Raw genomic sequence first — 25,334 nt, 5'->3', positions numbered from 1 at the left:
TGCCTGCCGAGCTGCCTGTATGTCTATCAGCATGCCATCCTACAAGCCTACTACCCACCCGCCTGCCTTCATCCTGCCTGCCTATCCCCTAGCCTGTCTATATTTCACCCTTCCTTCCTGCCCTCTTGCACCCCTGCCTGCCTTCCTGCCTTCAAGTCAGTGTCCCCGCCTTTCTTCCTGCCAGCCTGCTGCTGCCAGCCTGTCCATTCATATCAGTGTTACTAATGCCTACTCTACTGCCTGCTTTCCTGCCTTCATATCAGCGTGCTGCCTGACTGCCTTCCCTGCCTAATGCCACTCGTTTTTCCTACTGTCCTGCCTACATGCTTGCCTACTAAACTTCTACCTTTCCTGCATGTCTGACATGCAGATTGGAAGGTAGAGGGCATGCAGCATGAACGGCAAGCAAGCAGGCAGGCAGGTAGGCATGCAGGCAAGCAGATAGGTAGGCAGGCAAGCAGGTAGGTAGACAGGCAAGCAGGTAGGTGGACAGGCAAGCAGACAGGTGGGTAGGCAAGCAGGTAGGCAAGCAGGTGTTTAGTACTGTGAGGTTGTTTTGATCAAGCTTGGTTGGTTTAACTCGGTGTTTGCTAAACTACCGTTAAGCACATGTTGATAGAGGAGACAACCATCATCCACTCACTCTATGCCTAGTTCTTCCTAAGGTGAGTGTACAAAGTGACAAGCCCAATGGCTTTCTGTCACTCAGGAAAACATTTAAAAGCTAGGTGATAGCCACATAGTTAAATAACGGGGTGATGTGGCGACTACAATTAATGGTGTCTCTGTTAACCAGTTGGAGGGACGCAAATACGTCATTCATCCAGGAACCAAACCTCCACAGTCTTCTCCGAGTCTCGCTGTGGTGAGGCACTGTCCTCTGCAAGGGAACATCGGTTCGCTGCACGCAATGGCCCTGCTGAGGCGGTTGCATGCCTGGAGTTGACGAATCTGCTCGGCCAGACAGACTTGTGTTACTCCATAACTACTACTAATACTATACCATCATGCACTCTTCTGTTACATTTCACAAATCCTGGCCAGCCTCGGTAAACGCGGAAATGAAGACACTGTAGTAGTCACAGAAGTTGTAGCTCTCTCAGGGTCTTCTCAGCAGCCTTGGAGACCTGGTCACGGTATCTCTGCAGTGACAAGTCTTCTTTGGTGTAGTGTGGAGTTTTACATTTCTCGCCACAAGTCTTGCTGAAGTGCCCAATATAGCCAATACTTGTGGGTACTCTCCTCAGGCTATCATCGCTACACCAACCTGCCGGAATGGTGTGTTGTTTGACTAACACGGGCTTACCATAGCTGAACAAAATTATCAAACGCTAACCATGACAGAGTACGTTAGCCTACATATGGCAACATCAGGGAGAGTGTTACAACTTTCTCGCTGATGTGGATTTTCTATAATGGAGTGATTTTATCTGGCACAGCAAGAATTAAAAGATTGTAGATACAGCAATATAAGAAATTGGGTTAAAGGACTGCATTAGTTCACAAACTCTCCACAGGCTAAAATTTCTTATATTACTTGAAATGGACTTTGAAACTCATATGTATATAAAGCAACATATTTTTCGTTAGACAGCTTTTCAACTGACCTGTAGTACACCATAAAACTCCATGAGAATAAATTCCCCTCGCAGTGTCCATATCATAGAGTGTCTTGTACTGGCCTGTTGCGGGCTTTAGGTCTGCAGCTGGTCTGCGAGTGTGACGCAGCACCCACAGGTACTCCGGCAGAGACGCTGCCTTGCCCTGAGGCTCAAGATCATTGTAGAACATGCTCCACTGCATCATAAATCCTGGATTCACTTTTGATGCACTAAAATAAACGAAAAGGCAAAAAACATTTTTCACTGTGACCTCTTTTGACGGAGTTATGTATATGTTTTCATTCTCAATGAGAGAGAAGAGAAAGAGGAACTGAAGATCGTAGAAAAGAAATTAGTAATTAGTATGCAAATTATATGAACAATTATTGTTTAGCAGTGAAAGAAGATAGAGTATTGAGAAATCATTCAGGGAAAAGAACTGGGGGTCAATGTTTAAATATTAGTTTGTGGTGTGAAACGAATGAGGATAATGTGGTGGTGAGACTGAGGACATATTTTAGGATTTTGAAGGAGTAGAAGAAAAGATACATACTGGGGTGTGGTTATGAGTAGTGATAGACCTTTAGTACAGGTTCATTCAGTAGAGTGGAATTTCTTACGGCAATTAACAGTCAAAGGCAGCAGATGCTATTAGTGCAAATATGTTAAGGTGTGATGTTAGGGAGGCAGCTGACACAATTGCAAATGGTGCAGACTAGCATGGAGTACAAAAATGGCACCAGGAGACTTGGGAAAGACAGCAGAAGTTGCAAGATCCTGCTTATGGCAAGGACTGGCCCATTAACGCAGTAGTCTCTGAGTCACTTGTTGTAGACAGGATTCACTTACTACGGAAGAACTGGGCCATACTGGAGCCCCCAAGGCGACTCCACCAATCTTCCCTTGTTAAACTGGAAGCTACGAGATGTCTTCCAAGGATCTGAGTCATTCACAAAGATTCTTAAGTAGAATTTTAAAATAAATACTTTGATACCTTATGAATATGAGGCAAACTCATAATATGGCTTCTTTAAGGTCATCACAGATCCTCTGTGTTCATTTTTAGGCCAAGAGTCCCAAGGGACTGGCATTATAGAGCTTAGCTGTTCTTGTTCCTTTATGTAAAGTGTAAGGCACATAGGAGAGTAGTTTACTTAGAGAGAAAGTGTGAATCATCATAGAGAATATATTTTTGTGAAATAAGATGACTTAAGAATGGCTATGGTTGTAGAGTCAGACATTTACAGTGGGGAAGATGTATAACTTATTTATGGATCTAGGGATCTACCATGTGGTGGTCTGGAAGGGTGTAGTGGAGCATGTTGTACGTTATCTGGTGTATGGTAGAAATTTCTGGATGCATTAAACTTTTTTATGACAATATTAGTTCAAGTATGAAGGTGAAGAAGCTTAGTAATGACTTTAGTTTATGATGAACGTAAATGTTAAGGCCTTCAGCGCCGAACTCTCTGTATAGAATCCTATCTCGTGTGCTGATGCAGAGATGATTTTGTTAAGTTTTGAAATTTTCAAACTTGTCTTGCAGAACTGTCAAGAAAAGTCTGGTACACCTGAAAATGGGTTTCATTACCATTATTTATGTATAAAATACGCAGTCTGTACTGGTACAAGTATATTACCTGAAACCAGATCCCCTATATAGAAGATCACACTAGGAACTAACAAGTATGTGAATAACATACGTCTACTATACTTTGCCTGTGGAGAAAAGAGATACTTACTCTTTCAGGAGGTGCTGGATGAAATCACTGTAGGAATGGTGTTGCTTCAGGATTGGCAGTTCATCAGGATCAAGGTGAGTGATAAAGCGATACTGGTGCATGTGTCGTAATGGACAGTCTGTGAAGACAATATTCTCTTGTGCAAATTGTTTCTGTCGCTCCACATCCGTCCATAACCTGCATCCAAAATAACAGAAGTTTTCATAATTAAATTTAAGATTCAAGTCAAAGATAGAAATTAATATATACGGCTACGGCACAGCAGCTAGTTTATGTGAAGTCTTTTTATCTATACCTTACAGCATTCTTCGAAAGAACACTACCTTGCTGATAAAGAAGGTTGTGTGTATAAGTGATCAGTGAGTTGTACTGTTTCTGTTTAATGGGACCTTCCATCAAAGTCTGTTCAGGTGATGAGTAATACAAAAAATCTCAGTCTGATATACAGTAGGTACTGTTGCAGCCAGGAGTAGCGATCACCTCATGCAGCCATCCCATGTATGTGGCGGTGTCGGATCCACGAGCACAGCAGTTGCCTACCATGTAATTCTGTCGAAAATATCCCTTTAGCTCAAGCCTTTTGCTAATGGATATAGCAGTACTAATATATACTTTGATGTTTTGACTCTGATAACATGAATATATTCCATTTGTTGTTTATTAAATGTATTGTTTCTCTTGTATTTCTAAGTCAAGCAGTCGGCACATGTGCGTATTTGGTTCCACCCCCGGACTTCCTCTAGATTTGAACCCGCGAATACGCTGAGTGAACAGACTCGAAGCATTCTTTGGTTATCAGAAGCGAGAGGGAGAGTGGTGGATGCCTATATGTTTTGGAGAAATGGGATGGGTTGGCGGGGTGGAGGCAAAAGGGCGGAGGGGAGTGCAGGGGCTAAGAGGTCTTGGAGTGTTCTTACCATCAAGTTCTTCGACTTGCTTTGATTTGTGATGCAAGGGCTATTTTTATAAAGCCTACTGTCGGTGAAATAATGAATTAAGAAAGATATATTGTTGATTTAGTAGAAAACAGTGCTAAAGGATATTATCTGACCCACTTTCGACCGAAGAATATCCAGTTAACGAGTAAAATAACCTGGTGTTAGCCAAAGTCAACATGTGTTAACCAGAGGATAAACCCATACTTTAGGATACAGGGCATTCACCAGAAATTAAGCAACCTGGCTGGAGAAAAGACATAAAGTCAGATGGCGTTACCCAGAATAAAATCCATGTTTCACTCTTTTAGACGAGACTTTCTCCTGCGATGGATAAACTTGTCTGTTGTCAGCAAACTGATATCCCTTTTAGATATGTTAAGCACGATATTTACCCCTGACACACAAAATCATGTGTCGGCAGCCTGAATAAAATCCTTATCTAACCCTCTGTCGGCCTGTTAAGAGTACTGCATTATTATGTGCTGTTAGACCGAGATTAAATAAAGCCGTGAAGCCATCGACAGTGTAAACGTCATCTTTCTTTCTCTCTCTCTCTCTCTCTCTCTCTCGAGCGCGCGCGCGTGCGTGCGTGCGTGCGTGTGTGTGTGTGTGTGTGTGTGTGTGTGTGTGTGTGTGTGTGTGTGTGTGTGAAACTGCGAGTCATCCGGCTAAGCGGGTTGGTAGGATCGTGTCCGGGTGGGTGGATAGGTTGGTGTTGGATGTTGGCTTGACAGGATGTTGGGTGTGACGTGGGGTGGGGTGTGGTTGAGTGTTGTTAAAGTGGAATGGGTGGGTGTTTACTTGGAGAACAAAGGCAGGAGACGGGTTTATGTCGTCCTAATTCCGAGACGGACTACAATGAGTAAGGCTATGGTTTTATGTGCGTTGATTGCTGGGTATGTAGGTGGATAAGCGAGTAGTGAGAGAATAAGCCATTGGGAATAAGTCATTTGAGTGAAAAGGTCCAAGTGGGAATAGGTCAGTGCTTGGAAAATAGATCCATAAGGGATATTACTCGGGAATCAGGTCGAAGTAGGTATAAAGGTTCAGTGGGTTACAATAGGTTCATAGCGATTTACGTCCACTGGTTAAGTGTCTGTGTTTGAAATGTACACTTAACGGTGCAGAGTAAACGTCGATGTTGGAATATAGGCTTATGGAGAAAAATAGGCTCACTGTGGAAAATTATCCATGAGTGTATTCATTCATGCTGGAAACCTACATCCATGCAGAGATCCTATGCCCATGGGGAATATTGACCCGTGGGGAGAAAGTAGATCTGAGGAAGTTGTTTATTAGCCTCAAACGGAATTTCGTCTCCGCTGACGATACTACCATGGTGCAATTATTAGCACAAACATAAGCTGGGGCTCAGCTTCTCCAACTGCTTCGTATGAATGACGGAGAGAAGCTCTAGTGCAATCATTTTGTGTGAAAGTGAAGATGACAGGTTCTTAATGTCGATGGCCAGTTCTTTTTCATCAATGATGGTCAATTTCAGAATATATACCTTATAAAGCCCAAAACATTTGCGGGACAAGTCTCCCTTGTTCGCTGTGTGGGGGTTTAGAACCTCAGATGTGACCATCACATCACCAAACGCTTTGAATCTCATTTTCTGACCCGACGACATTCTATGATTTCCTCACCTGGCCTTCTGATCTCACAAAGACCCAAGATATTCTAATTTTTATTTCTCATTTCTTTAAGAAAACAGCTAAGTTAGACTAACTTGCATTTGTTTGGACGTTTCATGTCCAAAGTCTTAATTCTCAAAGATGATTAACTCGTCTTCTTCAGAGATTCTAAAGCCCCGTCCACACGAGCGGGCAATGCCCGCGGGCACAAGCGAGCAGTTTGCTTGTTGACGGGCTCACCGCTTGTGCCCGCGGGCAAATGCGTAAATTGCCCGTGGCAATCTACGCATTTGCCCGCGGGCACAAGCGGTGAGCCCGTCAACTGGCAAACTGCTCACTTGTGCCCGCGGGCATTGCCCGCTCGTGTGGACGGGGCTTTAGCAGGCCTTGCTCTGGAGCAGGCCTAACTCCTGCCACGCTCAGCTGTTCAGTCGTTCCTAGGTACTAGAGGCCACGGTTTGGAGGAGCTTGTCATATTGACTGAGAAAGAATTTTGAGCTAGAATTGACTCAGACAGTTACACTGAGGGAATATTATTTGTCTGATCCCTAACAGTGAACTGCATATTAGGACTGCACTTTACTAGCATACCTCCACTGATCACTGGGATACACAAGCTTTGCCACGGCAAGGTAATGCTTCTTCGAAGAAGACTGAATGGAATGTTGCTTTTCAACATACTGGTTTGAAACTGAAATTGCTTTGGAGTCTTTTTTTTTAGAGAAATAGTGAAAGCCAATTAGAGTTCTACGATGAAGTCGAAGTTAGTCGTTTTTAAAGAACATTTCTAGTGTGAATGGTCAAATTAATGAAGCGCTACAACAATATGAATTCTTGAAGCCACAGCCTCATTTTACTTAAGATTAATCAAACCTAACATAATAAGAAACCTGTAACATGACAGCCATTGATTCAGTATATACATTATTACCAAACAACAATATTCTACTTAAATTTATCCCCTTCATTCCGATGACGCATATATAACATTTGTTCTTGCCATCCCCTGATATTATTCAGTTTAAGAGAGCCTTTCCGATCTACTACAGATCCTTCCTAAGTTGAATAAAGTCGTACGGTAGGGCAACAATAAACTAAAACTGATGAACTGGGATAGTGGAGCTAGCATTAATGTACATTTATCTAGGTGCGCTTTTTTAGTTGTCTAGCAACCCAAAGGACTATCGTTACGATATTCTGTGGACTGTACTTGTGCAAGCTGGGTTCATCATTGTATGGTGGCGGGAAACTGTAGTGTGTGACGTGGACAAAACCCTCCTTCTCGTAGTACTGAAGCACTTTCTCCATGTTGGGATGGACGCCTGTGTTGTAAACAAACACTCTTCCAAATCCCACCGCTCTATGGATTTCTATCCACTCCACCAGGCGGGAAGACCAGTCATAACTGTAGTAGTAGAGGGCGGGGCCACACACGGCAGCAGTCCACCTTAGGTTTTTGCTGCAAGGAAAGGACAACGAATCAAGGTTATTTATTGGTAAAAAGGAAGGCAGATTAAAGTAACATTTATTTAACTTACAAATTAAAGTTAAAGGGGAAGTGAATTCAAGGGTGAAGGATGATACAGTGCCAGAAATAACATAATTAAACTAAGTAGCTGACGAAAGATGAAGGAGGGAATCCACTAGGCAAGAGGGAATCCACGATGTCCTTCATGAACACAGCATTATAAGCTATATCTCCGAAAATGAAGTTCTCACTGAACATAATGGAAAAAAAATTACCAAAGAGATATGCTGGAAAGTTACGGAAGTTGAATGACGGGCTGGAAAACAGGGGATATCAGACAGCAGACAAAAATTAGCAATGCAAATGCAGGGTGAATGGTCAGCACTTGGGCAACAGTGCTGTGGGGTTTCTGATCTCAGACTGCGGCCAACAGCCAGAAACCACCTGTATTAGTGGAAGTTCATACTGCATATTTGATACCACAGTAGAGGATTCTGTGTGCTTAATGGCATTCACCAGAGTTGATCACACCTTGCTTTAGGGCCGTACTCCTGATGGCAGAGAAGGCTTCGTAGTACCTCATCCTTAGCGGTAAATTACATCTTGTTTATTGCACCCTAACATTCTCTTGTACTTTATCTACCTTTTTATGATATCGACAGACCTTGGATTAATGACATACAAGAGAATAGAGAGGTGCAATGTGGTGAATAAATAGCTAAGGATGTAGTGCTGCGATATCTCCAGAACTACTTGGAATACGCCCTTTAACCTCCTTGGACTGAGATGTTTTCCCAACCTCCACTAAATGTTTCCAATGGCTGACATGAGGGATCTTCTCCTTTCTAGATGGTGTCTCCCTTATATGATGGTAGAGAGAAAGCTATATGAAAGTTTGGAGAAATAGTCATGTCTTAATCAGTGATAGGTCATAAGCAAGATGCAGATACATATCTGAGCAGTGTAAGAGACAAAGTGAACTGAAATGAATAAGTAACTTCAGCTGAGCTGGTATAGAGCTGAGAGGAAATTTTTCATATCATGGCCAGTTTAGATATCTACCATCCTCCATCAACAAGATTAGGATCCCGGGGCTAGACTACTCAGTTCCGAAATTTTAGGCAGGTGTAATCAGCCTTTGCCCTTGAATGTCATTATGTGAGATATATACCCCAACTGACCTTCAGATGTAAACCCTTACGAGTTCCATCCAACTGGAGCGCCTTAACCCACTAGACAACCAGGCGCCATATGGCTATATGAGTGTCACCCGACGTAGTAAATGACTGTCAAGGTTACAGGAAACCATTTGGCTTTTCACCTGAAGACAGAGCTACATACACTGGATGAATGGCGGGCGCCCTCACTACCACAATAATTTAGATGTAGGAATGGTAATAGGATCACACAAAAGATGTATAAACGGACAGATTATGCATACTGTTGAAAATTACAATATTCTCTCCTGCGTAAGGCTGCAGCTTTTCAGCTGACTCCTCTTGGGTTGTGTGCGTCACATACTTCAGCTGTTGATAAGGGCAGTTTGTATGCCTAGGATCTGAATGTGTCCTTCAACATTACCACAAATAAAATTACACAGATCAGGCAAGTACATACGTATATTCTAGCTGAAACTCTTACTGCCGAGAAAAATAATCCATCTGAAACAGCAATAGCAGTACCTGTTTGTGCTGTTGGGTACCTGACCACCTACGTAGGCTGAAGGTTCTCTACCCCGGGCTCCCACTACCTGCATGGAAAAACAATTATTATAGCTCTGTTCTTGAATACTGGATCTGATGTGCATCGGCAAGTGAAGAAACCACAATGACCACTTAAACTATATGAACAAACTCTGGGCACATCAGTTGATGGGTAAAATCCTTTTTCCATTCCATCACTGTACTTCATTACTCATGAGTGAATATGGGTTTCAGACACACTTCCTCTTCGCAGTATCTGATGACAAGTTATGGCTTTCCAACTGGGCAAAATTTTTGTAGAACATGGTATGCACTCCACAGTCAAGTGGCTGTTTTCTACAGAGGTATGGGATCCACCAAGACCTGTGCAGCTGAAGCTGGATCCCAGGAGGTATTAAGTGCTCCTGTCATCAGTAAGAAGCCTGGAAACAGCTTTATTCTTCCCTACAGTCACCTTTAAATTCCGTTTCAAACATACTCTCCCAAACTCATTCCCCAAGCCTTGAAGTTCCCCTTCGTCTTCACAACACAGTATCATCTGCAAACAACAGAGCAGGAAGATTCCAATTGCTGCCCCTTCCACTGGGGCCACCACAACATCACTGCCTCACCGTGTATCTCTCTTATACCTCCACCCATATAAAAATTGAAGAACCATGAAAACATGGCACATCCCTGTTTCAATCCAACATTCAGATAGAAAAATTCACTCAGCCCACCATCCACACGCACTGCAGTCTTAGCACCCTCATACATACTTTTCACGGCATTCAACAACTTCCTAAATATTCCATACATTCTTAATATTTTCCACTTTCCTTGTCCATCCACTCTGTCATATGCTTTCTCCAAATCCATGAAGGCCGCATACAACTTCCATCCCTTCTCTAAAAACTTTTCCACTAAAGACCTTAGGATGAATATCTGATCTACACAACCTCTTCCCCTCCTGAAACCTCCCTGTTCTTCTCCAACTAATTCCTCTGTTATTTTTCTAACTGTCAGTAAGAATCCTATCATGTACTTTTCCTGTTGCACTAAGAAGACAAATGCCCCTTTGATTACCACACACCTCTTTTTCCCCCTTTCCTTGTACAAGGGAGTAATTTTATCTGACTTCCAATCCTCTGGAACACTACCTTTCTCCCGGGCCAATCTGCACATCGTCCATAGCCATTCTACTACCATCTCTACCGCCGTGTTTCGACATTTCACCACACATTCCATCTATTCCTGGGGCTTTCCCCATTCTGACCTTCTTCATTGTCTCCACTGCTTCCATCCTTCTGATCTCTTCCTTCCTTCTCATCTCCCTCTGTCTCCCAGCCATTCCCCAGCCACTTTTACTCGCGTTACGTTCCTTGTCTATGTTTAACAATTCGTTAAAGTGTTCTCTCCATGAGTTCACCTTTTCTCCCTTCTCCACTAGCAATCCGCCATGTTTATCTTTCCCTCCCCCTGCTACCTTCTTTATCACCCTGTCTAAATATCTTTACCTCCTTCCAGAACATTTTCTTACATTCTTTCCATTTTACACTCCAATTCCTTCCAAACTCCTTAGCCACTCTCTTTTTACTGTCTCTTATTAATCTTTTCACGTCACTCCTCTCTACATATAACTCTCTATTCCATCTCTCAACTTCCTCCATATCTCTGCTTCTCATCCACTCACTATATGCTCTCTTCTATCACCTCTTCATTCCACCATGCTGTTCCTTGTACGCATTTTCGTCTTCTCTTCACCCCACACACCACTTCACAAGTAGCACAGATTTCTTCTGTGAATATCTTTCACATACCTTCCACCTTTCCCATCTGCTCCAAACCATATTTATCCAATCGCTCCTCCACTTCTTTCTTATATTCAGCCTTTTTTTCATCCTCTTGCAACCTTTTTACCATCTTTGTATGGACTACTTCCTCCTGCCCTTCCCTCTTTCTATTTATCCATTGATTTTGTACCTTAACATTCATCACCATCAAGTGGTGGTCTGAGAGTCCTTCCCCAACCCCTGGATGGTCTTTCACCCAACATATATCTTATTCTCCCAACCACACACACATAATCAGTCACTGCCTTCCATTCATTCTGTGCACCACCCATCCTTCTCACCACTTGCCATGTATACCTGTGGATCTTTTTGTGGCTAAAGAGGGTACTGGGTATCACCAACCCCCTTCCCGCACAAATGTCCACTAGAGCACTACCAGTCTCATCCGCTTCTGCGGGCACATCCCACTCACCGACTACTCCATCCACCTTCACATTCCCTACTTTTCTATTCATATCTCTAATCAAAAACACTCTCTCACTTCTTTCAAACTTTTCTATGCAAGATGCCACATTTACCTAGAACTCCTCTTTCACTCTGGCCGCATTGTCTTCTGTCGGCGCATATACTGTACTCACACAATCGCCCACGGTTGTATTCCTACTTTCAGTTTTACCCACACAATCCTTGAATCAACTGATACATACTTTCTTATACTGAATTCGATCTCTTGCACACAACAATTCATACATCCTCCTTTGCCTCTCATTCTCACCTGCTCCCTCACATGTACCCAGTCTATATTTCCACTCTCTCACATTCTCATAACTTCATTTGGTCTTACTCAATCCTCGTATGTCCACTTTTGCATCCTCATTCACCTAGGCAGTCTCTCTCTTTCACCTCATCATTCGCGTCCCTCACATTCCACGTTGAAATTCGCACCATGACCTTTGTCCGGTCCTTGGTGGTCGCCTTTGGGTCAGCCCTGTTCCAAGGCATTTTGTTGCTTTCTGGGAAGGAGCACTATCCCTCCGCCAACCCTCTTGTTGACACGTAGGGAACACGTATGGGTTGGTTATAAGGTTACCACCCACCATATTAAATGATTTCCTTGCTTATAGGAAATCATTTGACTTGCCGCTCAATGCAGAGTCACCCTGGAGTAGAGGAACACTACACTGACTGTTGCCTGGGTGTTCCCACCGACCACATACATACCTACTGTAAATTTTTCCATATCACAGAAAAGGGCATTGTTAAGTGGGACGATAATACTGCATTTACCTTTGCTAACTTGCCATACTACCTCTATACCTACTTTTTCAAGAGCGTGATGAAGCGAGGGGTGGGATATCTTGAGGAGGTTGAAGGCAGGGTGCAGTACGACACAGTTCTTGGTGGAGGGTGGGGGCAGGGGTGGAATACAATACAGTACCTTGAGGAGGTTGGAGGCAGGGTTACAGGGTCGGGAAACCAGTGAGACGGCAGCTGGAACACGGGTGTCACCAGGAGGCACGGAGCAGGTCAGAAGGTAGGGCATCTGTCGTCTGGTGTCCTTGCCTTGCCAATCCAGGTGTACTGTCGTGATAGGGAGACAGGCACACAGTCAGTTAGGTTTATAATGGGAGAATTACAATCATCATCATCATCGTCGTCGTCGTCGTCATCATCATTATCATCACTGTTACCAGCTGTAGGGTGCACACAGGCATTTTGTACGCTGCAGAACACGGAGGGGTAGTAATCATCATCATCATCATCATCATCATCATCACCATCATCATCACGATGACTCTACGGCTTAAACACAAGGCCTTCTGCTAGTGCTACTCTAACTCACGGACTCAGTAATCCAAAAAAAAAACCTTGACCACACTCCATTTTCTGCTACTCCGTTTCTATACATTATTGCCTGCTCTCCCTATCTATCATCTACAAATATATACTCTGCTTGCCTGTAACACTCCCAGTTATTAACGCGATCTGCGTAGAATGTGAGCATGGCTTGAAGAACCTGGAAAAAACGTCTTGCAACCCTTTACTGCAAAGTCCTACACTCAGATGCACCAGATCCTGATTTTACAGGTAACAGTCACCCTCCACCAACCACCAGCAGACTTTACATGGCACCATCTTCCCTCTCCAGCCCCCGGGGGGGGGGGGGAAACTCCAGCCGTCTGTTCCTCAAAGTTCAGGTATGACCTGCACTCCTCTTTTATTTTGTTTTTTTAATCTAATTACCTCATTTAAGCATTAAAATATTCTGTTTCATTGTTGCTGGGGAGTGAAAGTGAGAGCTAACCAGCAAGCTAGAGGCGGTGGTGGGGAGACTGCTACTTTGCGAGGAGAGAGAGGGAAGCTTTTCAATTTATCCAGGTTGTAAATTGAACATAGGTATTCCAGCACGTAGCTATGGTTTTTGGTAGCATTTTGGTAACCGAGGGTTAGTAATAAGGGTGATATAGTGGACTGACGGGTCAGCACGACACTTTGGCTTGACAATGGGGTAATTATTCCCAAAGAATCCATTACTTATACTACGCAAGTTAATTTAACACGACACATGGTTGGAATGGTAATCACGAGTTTTGAGTGAGTGGACTGTAAAATTAATGATACTTGAAAAGAAAGGATCGAATTCATAAATGTATTGATAAGCTGGGTTGCCTAGCTGGTTTTTGGCATCAAATATTACGCTATTGTCGCTCGTGTTAACACACACACACACACACACACACACACACACACACACACACACACACACACACACACACACACACACACACACACACACACACATGCTGTGTATTCAAAGAATCTATTTTATGTAGCCATAATTCTTATCCTGTTCGTAAATTTTGCCTGCCTTATCTACGTGGCACCAGCTGATGTCTGCTCAACCAGTGATAAAGGCTAACGAACTGGATTTCAGAACCATTAATCATTAACGTTATTCATGGGCTTGTTTGCCCTATGATCATCACAACTCATGATCACCATAACTCATAACCACCGTAGCTAAACATGAGAGACACCCAAATTCTAGCTGCTGAACTTCATGACCATCACATCAAGAAAGCATTATTACAACATAATCGCCATCACACCTACCAGCATTAGTGACCTTGTAGGCTGTAGGAGGTTCTAAGACTGAGTACCAGACATGACACCAGGGCAGGCTGGGGTTTCTCTCATTACTCAGTCCAAGTACTAGCAGGTTGGGCTGGCCTCCTGTAGTTACCATCGTTGGATTAGAATCAGATATGGATGGGATTGTTTAGACTAAGTTTCGGTTACATAGTGGCGGTTACATGGTGGCGGTGGACCCTTTAGATGAGGAGAGGGAAGAGGGAAGGAATGGAAGGACTTATTATTGTGGCCAGTGTGTGTGTGTGTGTGTGTGTGTGTGTGTGTGTGTGTGTGTGTGTGTGTGTGTGTGTGTGTGTGTGTGTGTGTGTGTGTGTGTGTGTGTGTGTGTGTGTGTGTGTGTGTGTGTGTGTGTGCGTGTGTGTGTGTGTGTGTGTGTGTGTGTGTGTGTGTGTGTGTGTGTACCTTACATCCTCCATATTATCCACTCTTTCTCTCAATACACTTTAACCAAACCCTCACCTCCATTCATCTGATTTCTTGCCTTCCGGCACCTCCAAATCAGGTGTCATGTTTGTATAAAATGTCTATGTGTATAAATACGTATTCTAAAGGAGTGGTATGGGGATTAAGAACAAGCATTTCCCTCCTTGACGTTATTTTTCCAGAAAAAATGATTGACAACTGCTTGCTGCTGATTGTTGAATGGTAAACTTGAGTATCTTCCAACCCCTGGTATGATGAGAGTTAGCACTGTATTACTGAAGAACATTCTGAAACTTGTGTATTATTCAGATACAAAATGAATGGCTGTTCTGAACTGGTGTATTACTATGTTCTTCTGACTTTAACTTGGCACAGGTTCTCGTACTTCTGCAGATATTTCGTGTAGTTAATGGTAGAAAATGAAAACAGTATAGCTCTGCATTCTTAAAATCGCACTCTCTCGTGGCTGGTACCGTATTCTAATGCTACTTTTCTACAACTCAGCATTCCAGACGGAAATATCGCTATTGCAGGCAAAGTTAGTGTCAAAAGAGTATAATCCCTGAAACAATTGTACCCCTCATGTGACAATGTATCCCACTTCCGCCACAAAATCCGTGCAATATGCCTTATTACACTTTCAGCTAACCTGCCACATACTCATTGAAGACTTACCTGGATTAGGATCATAAAAAGCAGAGAATGCGAGGAACCTTCTGTTCTCTTCAAGGATAACCTCCTGCCAGTTTCGGTTTCTCCATTCAATACTGAAATAATAAAAAGAGCACGTAATCATGTGTCTTTTTAAACGAAATTTAATTTATACTCTTCTTATTTTTTTTGTTATTGCTTATGAAATATGAAATGTCTCTGTGTGATTGTCACAGTCATCAGAAAAAGGTGTAAACTAAAATCATCACCTGCATTTCCCAATGAACTTACACTGATATAATGCACCATACTGAACTAAAGGGAAACACACAGGATCATTATAAACTTTTTTTTATGCAAGGAAGAAGGAACCAAAGGCCAGGAGCCTGCAAATTGTTCCCTCCAAGAAAAAACAAAAGCAAAACCAAGACAAGAGAGCCAAATTCAAGAATCGTTCATTTCGAGATGCCTGGATACACTGCGTTTGAAGAACTGGAGATTATAGGCAGTATGAAATACAGACATAGGGAGACAGTTCCAGGGCTGACCTGTTGTATATATGAAGGACTGAGAATAACGGTTAACTCTTGCACTAGAGAGTTGGACAGAAAAAGGATAAGAGTTTGTTGCTAGACGGGTGCTAAGCGCCCGCCGTGGTAAAGGAGGGATGCAAGCATACACTTCAGACGAGCAGCTACCACTGAAGTAGCGATAGAAAAGAGATACAGATGCAACAGAGCGGCGAAGATACTTGTGACATATGTTCTTTATAACAGACCCATGTGGTAATATCTTTACTTCAAACAAAATGCATTTTACTGATTAAAGTCATGCTAAAAGCCTGGTGTCCTTGAATTCCTCAGGTAACCAAAACTTTCTGTTGGTAAATGCTCACAGTGTTTAGCTTTAAATGAAGTAAAAAAATGTTTTAATTCGACGAAAAAAAATTAGAAATGAGGAAACAGAATTATTGAGGAATGTGTGAAGGGTGCTTAGAATGAATCGAAATGAAGTCATGAGCGCCATGTACCCGTAAAAGGAAGCAAGTCTGTTGATAATTAGGTGGATGAAGGAGTGCCCAGATATTATGGTCATACGGATGGAATGTGCGTCGATAGGGTCTGAAAGTGAAGGGATACTTGTTGGGAAAAATAAGGTAAATGAATATAGTAAATTATTGTTTAAGAAAGCTACGTATGGAAGTTACTGAGGCTTTGGAACGGACAGGGGACTGAGTTGGTTGGATGATGTATGAACAGAGATGTATATGACGGCTGTTTGCCAAGCATTTTTTTGCTTGATAATTGTTGGACGGATTCTAATGAGGTTTATTTGAAACTTTTATAACACACACACACACACACACACACACACACACACACACACACACACACACACACACACACACACACACACACACACACACACAACGGTATAAAGAGCCTGATCAGAATGACTGACTATGAGAAAACTAAGTCAGTTATACTGTAAGAGACTCACTTCCCCATAATATTAAGCCCAGTCCATCCAATGACGGATTTTTACATCTGTACTGGCGATAGCCCTGAATGTGTGATATTTTCCATGGCATTTGTGCGTGTGTGTGTGTGTGTGTGTGTGTGTGTGTGTAAAGAAATTGACACCGTTTTTATTCGATTTTAACCAAACCTGATGGAAAGGTTGAAGGTTAGGCAATGACTGACTTACTGTCTTTGAGAATAATAGGTCAAAGTTCAAAGTCACATGGAAAGGTCAATAATTTTGATAATTTGTGGAAGGGTTGAGTGGAAAGGTAGGAACAAGGACACTCTGTTCAAAAGTTAAGTCACGGGGCTTAGTCAAAGCTCGATCCAAGTGTGTTTGTGAATAAAAAAAAAAAAACTAACACAATTTGATCAAGGTTAACTTGATGGAAGAATTGACGGTCATCCAAGGGGTTTATATATTTATTTTTAGAAAAACTGATCGAAGACCAAGATCACATGACAAAGCCAACGTAAATAGTTTTCATCCTATAGAGAACAAACTCTGTGGAACGGTTCAGGGTAAAGCATGAATGAAACATTCGATTTTGAGAATAATGAAAGATGTAGGTCACAGAGAAAGCCAAAGTTCAGGGTCACATGACAAGGTCTTTAGTTAGTTTTTATTTAATTTAAACCGAACTCTGTGGAAGAATTGAGGGCAAGGCAAGTACGAAGGAATTCAGCTTTTAGAAAACTCAGTTGTCAAAGTCATAAGGCAAGGTCAAAGTTGACCCATGTGCGTCTGTGTGAAGAAATGACTAAAACTATTTTAATTTGATTTTATCCAAATGACGGAGGGATTGAGAGTCAGGCAAGGGGCAGGTCTATATTCGTTGAGAAAAATGAGCCAAAGGTTAAGGTCATACGGAAGGGTCAGAGTCAGATTAAATAGTCTTTCTTCTTTTCTTTTTCTTTTTTTTTTCCGATTTAGAACAGACTTTACAGTAAAGTTCAGGGTAAACTAAGGATGGAGGGATTTGATTCTGAGAATAATCCGTCGGAAGTCGAGGTTACAGGGTAAAGTCAAATGTTTGACATTAATACTCACTTTTTTTTTTTTTTTTTTAAATCTGACTTGATCTCTGTGGGATAACTGAGGATCACCCAAGGATGAGCTACGAGTATGAGAATAAGCCATTGGTAAATGTCGCAGGGCAATGCCAACTTATACATTATTTATTCGATGTAGACCAGAGTTGGTGAAGGATTTGTGAATCAGGCAAGAGTGGAGTAATATGATTTTGAGAACAGCAAGTTGAAGGTTAAGGTCACTGGGCAAAGTTATTTTTGTCTTTTTTAATTCTTGTTGTATCCAGAAGATATTACGAGTATTAATCTATGGATCAAGTTTTCGACTGGGAAGGGTAAGGTATATGGATAACCCACTATTAACTCGTTCACTGCAAGATACCTCACTTAAACAGCAAAATCAAACTAAGAATTACGTCCTTGGGTTGTAAGGGTGAAAATTTCATAAAGTTGAACCTACTTGAAAATGGTTGGGATGAGACTGCAGGCCGTCTCTTTGCTGGCATTGAAGAGGAACTCGGCGGGGAAGTTGGGGTGATGCTTGGCGATGTCTTCCTTGGTGGTAATGTTGAGCCAGGGCAGCAGTGTGTCCAGATTCTCCACAGTCAGTTTACCTCCTCTGGCAGAGACTTTCTTGCACTGGCACTTCATTGGAGCAGACTCAGAGCTGAATATTAAGGAGCTGATGAGCAGTCGGGAAGACGTACGAAAGGAGATTTGGTGGACGATGAAGATGACGGCGATGACACCAAGCACCAGGTATATAAAGGTTGTTCTAGAAACAAATATAGTCATCCCTCAGACCGCGCATGCACAAGCACTCACACACACACACACACACACACACACACACACACACACACACACACACACACATATATATATATATATATATATATATATATATATATATATATATATATATATATATATATATATATAATCATGATCATCAGCCGCTTGAATGTCCACAGCAGAACTGGCCTATCCCTACCGAGGTGGGGACGATACAGCCTATGTATCTCTACCAAGTGGCTTAGGCTGTCTAGTAGAGATTGTATGTAGGGTGAGAGGTGCTTATAAATGAGAATGTAGTGTTGGAGTGGCTTTGGATGTTATGTAGTCTGTGAACCAAGTGTAATCGGCCTGCGCAAGCCAGCTGGGTGCAAGCATACTTTAAGGCCGGTTCACACGAGCAAAATTGCGGTCGTTTTTTGCCGGAATTTGCTTCCCGGTAGAAATTCCGGCTGCTTTTTTCGCCGGTATGGAGAGACCGACATGTCGGTCTTTTTTTGCCGGAATCGGGAGAAAGAGGCCGGGCCGATTTAAATGGAGCACCGAACAAGGCAAAGCTGTGGGAACGAAGACGAATACGACATCTTGTGTACACTACTACCACAACAAATCTCACTTTAACGTTCGTTCCAGTTTGGGTGTATTTGATATGAGCATGAGTATAAAAGTATTATTATTTAAGTATGAGTTAAAGGTAAAGGAATCTTGTACATTATTTATGCTTAAGAAAATTTATGCATACGGACCCTGAAGCCCCGGATAGCTGAGTGGCAGTAAAGGCCTATTCACAGAGCTAAATCGCGGCCGTGAGGGCTCATCTTGAAGTTGGAAAAGTGCAAGTGCAAGAGCTGCACACCTAGTACGAGTACGGTGCTCCATCTTTGTTTGTAAACACTGTTGCCGCGTTCCTGCCTCTGCAGTCCCCGTACGTGTGAACACCTTTCCGGGAAAAATGCCGAAAATCGGCATTTTTCCCCCGCAAATCGGCGAAAAAAACGGCAGCGATTCAGCTCGTGTGAACCGGCCTTTATAGTATGCGACACTGGTTCAACCACAGCACCCCTTATGTCAGCCAAAGCAGTACGTGTTCGGAAGAACGCTCCCAAAGTTTACTACCCTGGCGGGGCGCGAGCCCTCGTTCTCCAGTGTACGAAAATGCACACTTTACCACTGTACCACAGAGGCTCCGTATATATATATATATATATATATATATATATATATATATATATATATATATATATATATATATATATATATACCGGTGTGTGTGTGTGTGTGTGTGTGTGTGTGTGTGTGTGTGTGTAAGGAGTGTTTGTGTAAGGAGTTTGGCTGACGCAGGAGTGGATATGAATGTAACATCGCCTTAGGGTTGATAATAAAAGGCGGAAGTAAGATAATGGCAATCCAGAGTTTGTGTGAGGGGATGAGGCTGGGTGGAGGGATGCACTCAGTAAATTTACGGAGCTTCGATGGAACACGTTGATAATCAGTAATCAGTATGGAAGAAACTTGGAATGTGTGACTGACAAAGCAACGAAACATTTCCAGGAACGTTATTTCAGTTGCTGATGTGAGAACCGGCTGGAATAATGAAGTGGTAGACTGCTGATGTTGATGTTGAAAAGAAGATTGAAAGAACACAAAAACGACAGAGAGAGAGAGAGAGAGAGAGAGAGAGAGAGAGAGAGAGAGAGAGAGAGAGAGAGAGAGAGAGAGAGAGAGAGAGAGAGAGAGAGAGAGAGAGAGAGAGAGAGAGAGAGAGGCTAATAACGTGCTGCTCAGATCTATATCTTGTATTTGGTTTATACCCTAAGTTATTATCACAAATAATGATGATTTTACTAACCTTGGGTCCTTATTGCAGGTCATGTTGTGCATTAGTCTTCCTGATCACAGTGATAAGATACAGTAAAAATAAAGGAGGAAATTATTTCACTGTATTAGGCAGTCTTTAAAAAGAACTTTCCTGTGAGGTGGCCAGACAAATATAATAATGTAAATAAAAAAGCACAAAGGAAATTAATTCTTTTTTACATTCGATATTCTTGTTGGATGAAAAAAAAGCTGAGGTTTGATGGCCGTACTCACACACGTCAGTGATATGACAGCCTATATTCGGGTTGGCACTTAACTTTTTCAGTTCAATGAAGACTTTTGTACATCATCGTCTGACAATCGTTTCACCTTTGAAAAGATAATTATTAGGAACTGGAGAGCTTAGATGCAGCTGTCACGAGCCTTCTCAAGAGCTGTGTTGCCTGGTGGTCGCTATAATTTATTAAAAAGAAAAATACGTCATTGGACTGAGTTTACAACTCACTGACTACTGTTGGTGCATCAGCCCTTATGGAGGGCTATAACAAAGTTTTCTTGTTAGGATCTATGTAATTCTGAGTTGCAGAGAATTTTCAGATATAATTTAATGCAGAGACATTTGGAAAGCACATTATAAGTCTGTAGTGTGGTCGAGGCATAAAACACACAAAGTCAATAAGAATATTCTGTTTTGCAGTTCCAACCTTTTGTAAGTGTTGCAGCATCACAAAATTTGTACAAATAGCATTTGAAGTGAATGCATCGTTACGCATGAAATTATCTGTTGACGCTCAAACGAACAAAACGGTACTGAGTTTCACCACCAGTCTTATCGCAGCCACAGTGATAAGGCAACAGATACAGTCGGCCTGTATGTTTTATCTCCTCACTTATGACATCGCTTATGATATCGGCTACCCTCTGTCCCTCCCACTCCCAGCAACTGTTCCACATAAAAGAACAGACGTGGCCACCTGCCCCCACTGGTGGCTATGGGAAAGCGGTGGGTCAAGGTCCCAGGCAAGGCCAATAAGACTACCAGGTCTCTTCACCCAGTGGTGCTACGCCATAGGGGTAGGATACTCCTACCTCTATGTGCTACGCAGATGTGGTGACGTCAAGGTGTGGAGGACTGTCTCCTCCCATTTCTCTCTCCACTCCCCCCACTCACCCCCCAGCAGCAGCTGGGGGGTGAGTTAATCTGCTCTTGTGACAGCTATGAGAGAGGTAGAGGCAGACATACTGTGACTCCAAGTTTTTTTTTTTTTTTTTTTTTTATCTGTTCAGTGTTGTGTCGGCTCTTATTATTTTGTTCTAGTTATCATTAGATGAATTTACCCAGATTAGAGAGAGACTGGAGTGGAAGGGATAGTTAGCTGATGTATAATGAGCAAGATGTAATGGTGATGAAGAGTTAATGTATCTTTTCATAATGCTCTCAGAATACTTTCATCTCCCTTCAGTTCCTTGAACAATCATGTATTCCATGTTTTAATATTACTAACTGGAGCATTGAAGCTGAAGTTAGGTTATATAATTTGCGTCTTATTGGTCTTGGTCCCAGGGACAAGCGGGACTTGAGGGGAGGGAAGGGAGGAGGAGGATCAGCACAGTTAGTTTTTTTTTTTTTTTTTTTTTTTTTTTTTTTTTGTCCGACTCTGGGCATAGGCTTCACAGCCTGCTATCAAGGCCCAGCAGTCCTCCTACATACCATACACCTCTACATGTCACCACTGGATATGGCAGCACAGCACTGGTGGCCAACCTCTCCCCCCAGAGAGGAAGGGTTCAAGATGGGAGCCACGAGATGAAGAACAAAGAAGAATGAACACAGATCACAAACAGTTACGAGAACAAAAGAATACTCCCCAAGAAAACCATGCTTTGATCCCGGGGTAAACACAGACTGGAGAAAGTATCCCGTCACACCCGTGCATATCGAAAAACTGCGTGCCACGAGGGGCTGAAGGACAGGGAACAAACAACACTGAAAATTAAAAGATGAAAATTACGAAGTGAGTAAGACTGAAACAGGCATTCGCTGCGGGATGCAAGGTTACTTGGAAACAGGTAACCAGCAGCATGAGGTTGGAGACAGAAGAAATTTGAACACAGCAAGTAGAGATTGTAGAACTGCGCTACAGATGTTGATGCGCTGCACGGAAAAGGATGACCTGTCTCACCGACACCTGCGTCAAGCAGGGCAAGAACGTATAAGGGGTAAGGAGGTAAGGGTAAAGGAGGGAGGTAGTACATACATTAACAGGCTTTACCGATGTTTTTGGCAGGATTCTACCTCCGAGAAATTGTGGTAGAGACCCGGCTGCATCATGCAGTATGGAAAAGAGCCAATTAGAGGCGACGCCCTCCCCCCCAGCATGAAGAGCCTGTCCTCTTTCAACTTAAGAGCTGGGAGTATATAGCCATTATCTTACTTTTTGCCACATAAAGACGGATAAAATATGATCAGAAAACAAGGAAAGAGAATATACGAAAGTGGGAGAACTGTCATTCACACATCATTCCAACCCCCAGAATATTAGTTGTACCTCACAATCGTAACCATTTGCAGATTTTGTTGTACTTTTCATTACAGATGTGCCTTACATCTGTCGCATAGTCATTTCGTGAACTATCAAGTTAAAAAGAGGGGGTGGTGGTGGTGGTGAAACCCTTAGTGATGCGTATCATTGTAATCATTTTATCAGGCCAAATAGACCCATTGTTAATTCCGTTATTTATGTTATTTTGTCTCCAATTAGTGATCTTAGTTAAGTCTTGATTTTTGAAGATTGCTGTACTGAGTTGGGAGTTAAAGATATCAAAGGCTGTGAATGGGTGGTTAAGTGTAAGAGAACTGTGACGTGTCAAGAGTCATCTGCATATGACTGAATGGGCTTGTGGGTGACGCAAGAGATCATTAACAGGCAAACAGACAGACACCCACCAACCCACCCACCCATCCACACACACACACACACACACACACACACACACACACACACACACACACACACACACACACACACTGACAGACATTATATATATTTAGAGAGAGAGAGAGAGAGAGAGAGAGAGAGAGAGAGAGAGAGAGAGAGAGAGAGAGAGAGAGAGAGAGAGAGAGAGAGAGAGAGAAGAAGAAGAAAAAGAAGTCGATGGGTGAAGGGTTAGGTCTTGGCTGTTGCAGGACAAGTAGGAGGCTCTGAATTCGATACCACAGTGTTCATTGCCCTTCCATGTAGACTCACAGAGGCGTTAAAGGAACATCCCTACAAATACCATGGCACCAGATCTTACTCCAACATCCCTGGCCTAGCACAATGAAAATGGTGGGTATTATACTGTTTTTATATCAATTTGGCCGAGAACTGCCACATTTACATCCTGAATGTTGTGTTATAAGAATACGTTCGCACCAGAATACGATGTTTGGCAAGATTAAATGTAATGGAAAGAATGCCGGGCTTTTTTCTTTTTTCTTTTTTTTTTTTTGCCCTTAAGCTGGGTCAGATTTAAGATGCAAAAGAAATCTGGGCTATGTTACAATAAATATGGCATATTGCTTAAGTGGTGACGTTTAAGATCTATATGGGGCCAATTCATCTTTTGGGATATTGTAGGTGGACTACTGGCCCTCGGAAACGGGTTTCATGTGTTTAGAGACAGATGGGTAGAAAATAAATATCACTTGTAAGTCTTATAAGATAAAATAACGAAGATAATTCCAAGAGCAACAAAGAGGAGAAAGCATGGAAAACATTCTTACTGACTTGCGAAGATGTAAGGAAATGATGGATGTGTGAATGATTGGTTGATTAACTTATTGCTGCTCTGTATGGTATCACTTATCAGACTATTACCTACATCAACGAAGTTGGAAGAGGTTATGTTCCCGCCCCTGTTTGTCTGTATGTTTGTCCACAAGATATCTCAAAAGTTATTTTTTGGTTTCAAAGGATATGTGGGACAAAGGTCAAGGAAGAGTTAATTAAATTTTGGTGGTGGTCTGAGTTCGAGTCTCGGTTCAGGACTGCTTGTTGCTTTGATGTCCACAAGATATCTCAAAAAATTATCGATGGATTTCATTTTTTGTTTTTTTTTGACAAATGGGTCATGGACCAAGGAAGGGTTGAGGAAATTTTGGTGGTGATCTGAGTTGTTTGGTTTAGATGCTGGCCTAGGTATTCGCCTTCTGATAGCTGTTTCTTGTTCATAATTTCATCATAGGTCGAAGAACGTTTTGGCTCCCCCAGGATAATTAATCTTAGGCATGCAGGTGTAATAACTCAAGAAAGGTAAGTATATTAGGAAACAGAAACAAAGTGGTGGTAGGTGGGGGCGCTCATCATCCACTCACTCGACGTAGTGCTGCTGTCGGATGCCTGCCCTTTCCTCTCCTCCTTCCTTCCTCTTCTGTCTTTCTTTATTTCATTCTTTCCTCATCCTTCTGTACTAAATCATGGCGCCTGGTGGTTTTGTGGGTAATTACGGCGCTCCATTCGGAATGAGCCGGTGAAGGTTTATATCCAAGGGATGGCTGGGGTTTATTGCACACGTTATGCCACTCACGGATGAGTGAGGCTGGTCACGCTCATGTTAAATGTCAGGACCAACTTGCCTAGCCCCGGGCTCCTACGCTTCTCATGGGGCAACGTAGCATTGTATGATGGATGGATTAAGAAACACATGCAGGCGAGAGGTAGCCTACTGTAGACTGTCATGACTTTTAGATCAGAGATACGCTGAAGATGCACATTTCAAATGAGTACAAAATTCATAACCCATTAAATGCTGCAATGAGAATCATATTAGTTAGAGTATGCTAAGTAAGATTCAAAATTTGCTTTCAAAGGCCCCCCCCCCAAGAGAAAGAGAGAGAGAGAGAGAGAGAGAATGCCGAGAATAACTTTTTTTTTTTTTTGTTTAATCATAGTCTAACCTGCACACTGTAGTCTACACATACTCGTAAACTTACTGAAACTTGTTGCACACAGTCTAAAGAAACACTGTCGGATGGGGAGACTGGGTTACTTTGTAGTAAGAAAATAATCAGTATCGATTTCTTGTTTCTATTATTG

The 25,334-nt window shown here is 42.4% G+C and overlaps 1 protein-coding gene across 1 annotated transcript; it reads right to left on the bottom strand.

The window, feature by feature from the left end:
* Positions 1 to 1,079: 1,079 nt before the first annotated feature.
* LOC145408802 (uncharacterized) lies at positions 1,080 to 20,310 on the bottom strand. The gene is made up of 10 exons (XM_080279449.1): positions 20,288 to 20,310; positions 18,104 to 18,418; positions 15,113 to 15,204; positions 13,976 to 14,095; positions 12,300 to 12,442; positions 9,069 to 9,136; positions 7,129 to 7,377; positions 3,344 to 3,520; positions 1,608 to 1,831; positions 1,080 to 1,267 (listed from the first exon to the last, which is right to left on the bottom strand). The coding sequence occupies exons 1-10, from the start codon at positions 20,308 to 20,310 to the stop codon at positions 1,080 to 1,082; spliced, it is 1,599 nt and encodes a 532-aa protein (XP_080135575.1).
* Between the last annotated feature and the right edge of the window lie 5,024 nt (positions 20,311 to 25,334).

This window comes from Coenobita brevimanus, chromosome 78 (genome assembly GCF_032717465.1).
Source record: "Coenobita brevimanus isolate Jiangsu-jjx chromosome 78, ASM3271746v2, whole genome shotgun sequence".
In the NCBI taxonomy this organism is placed as follows: Eukaryota; Metazoa; Arthropoda; class Malacostraca; order Decapoda; family Coenobitidae; genus Coenobita; species Coenobita brevimanus.
Note: the sequence above shows the minus strand (reverse complement) of the source record. Positions and strands in the feature narration are given on the sequence as shown.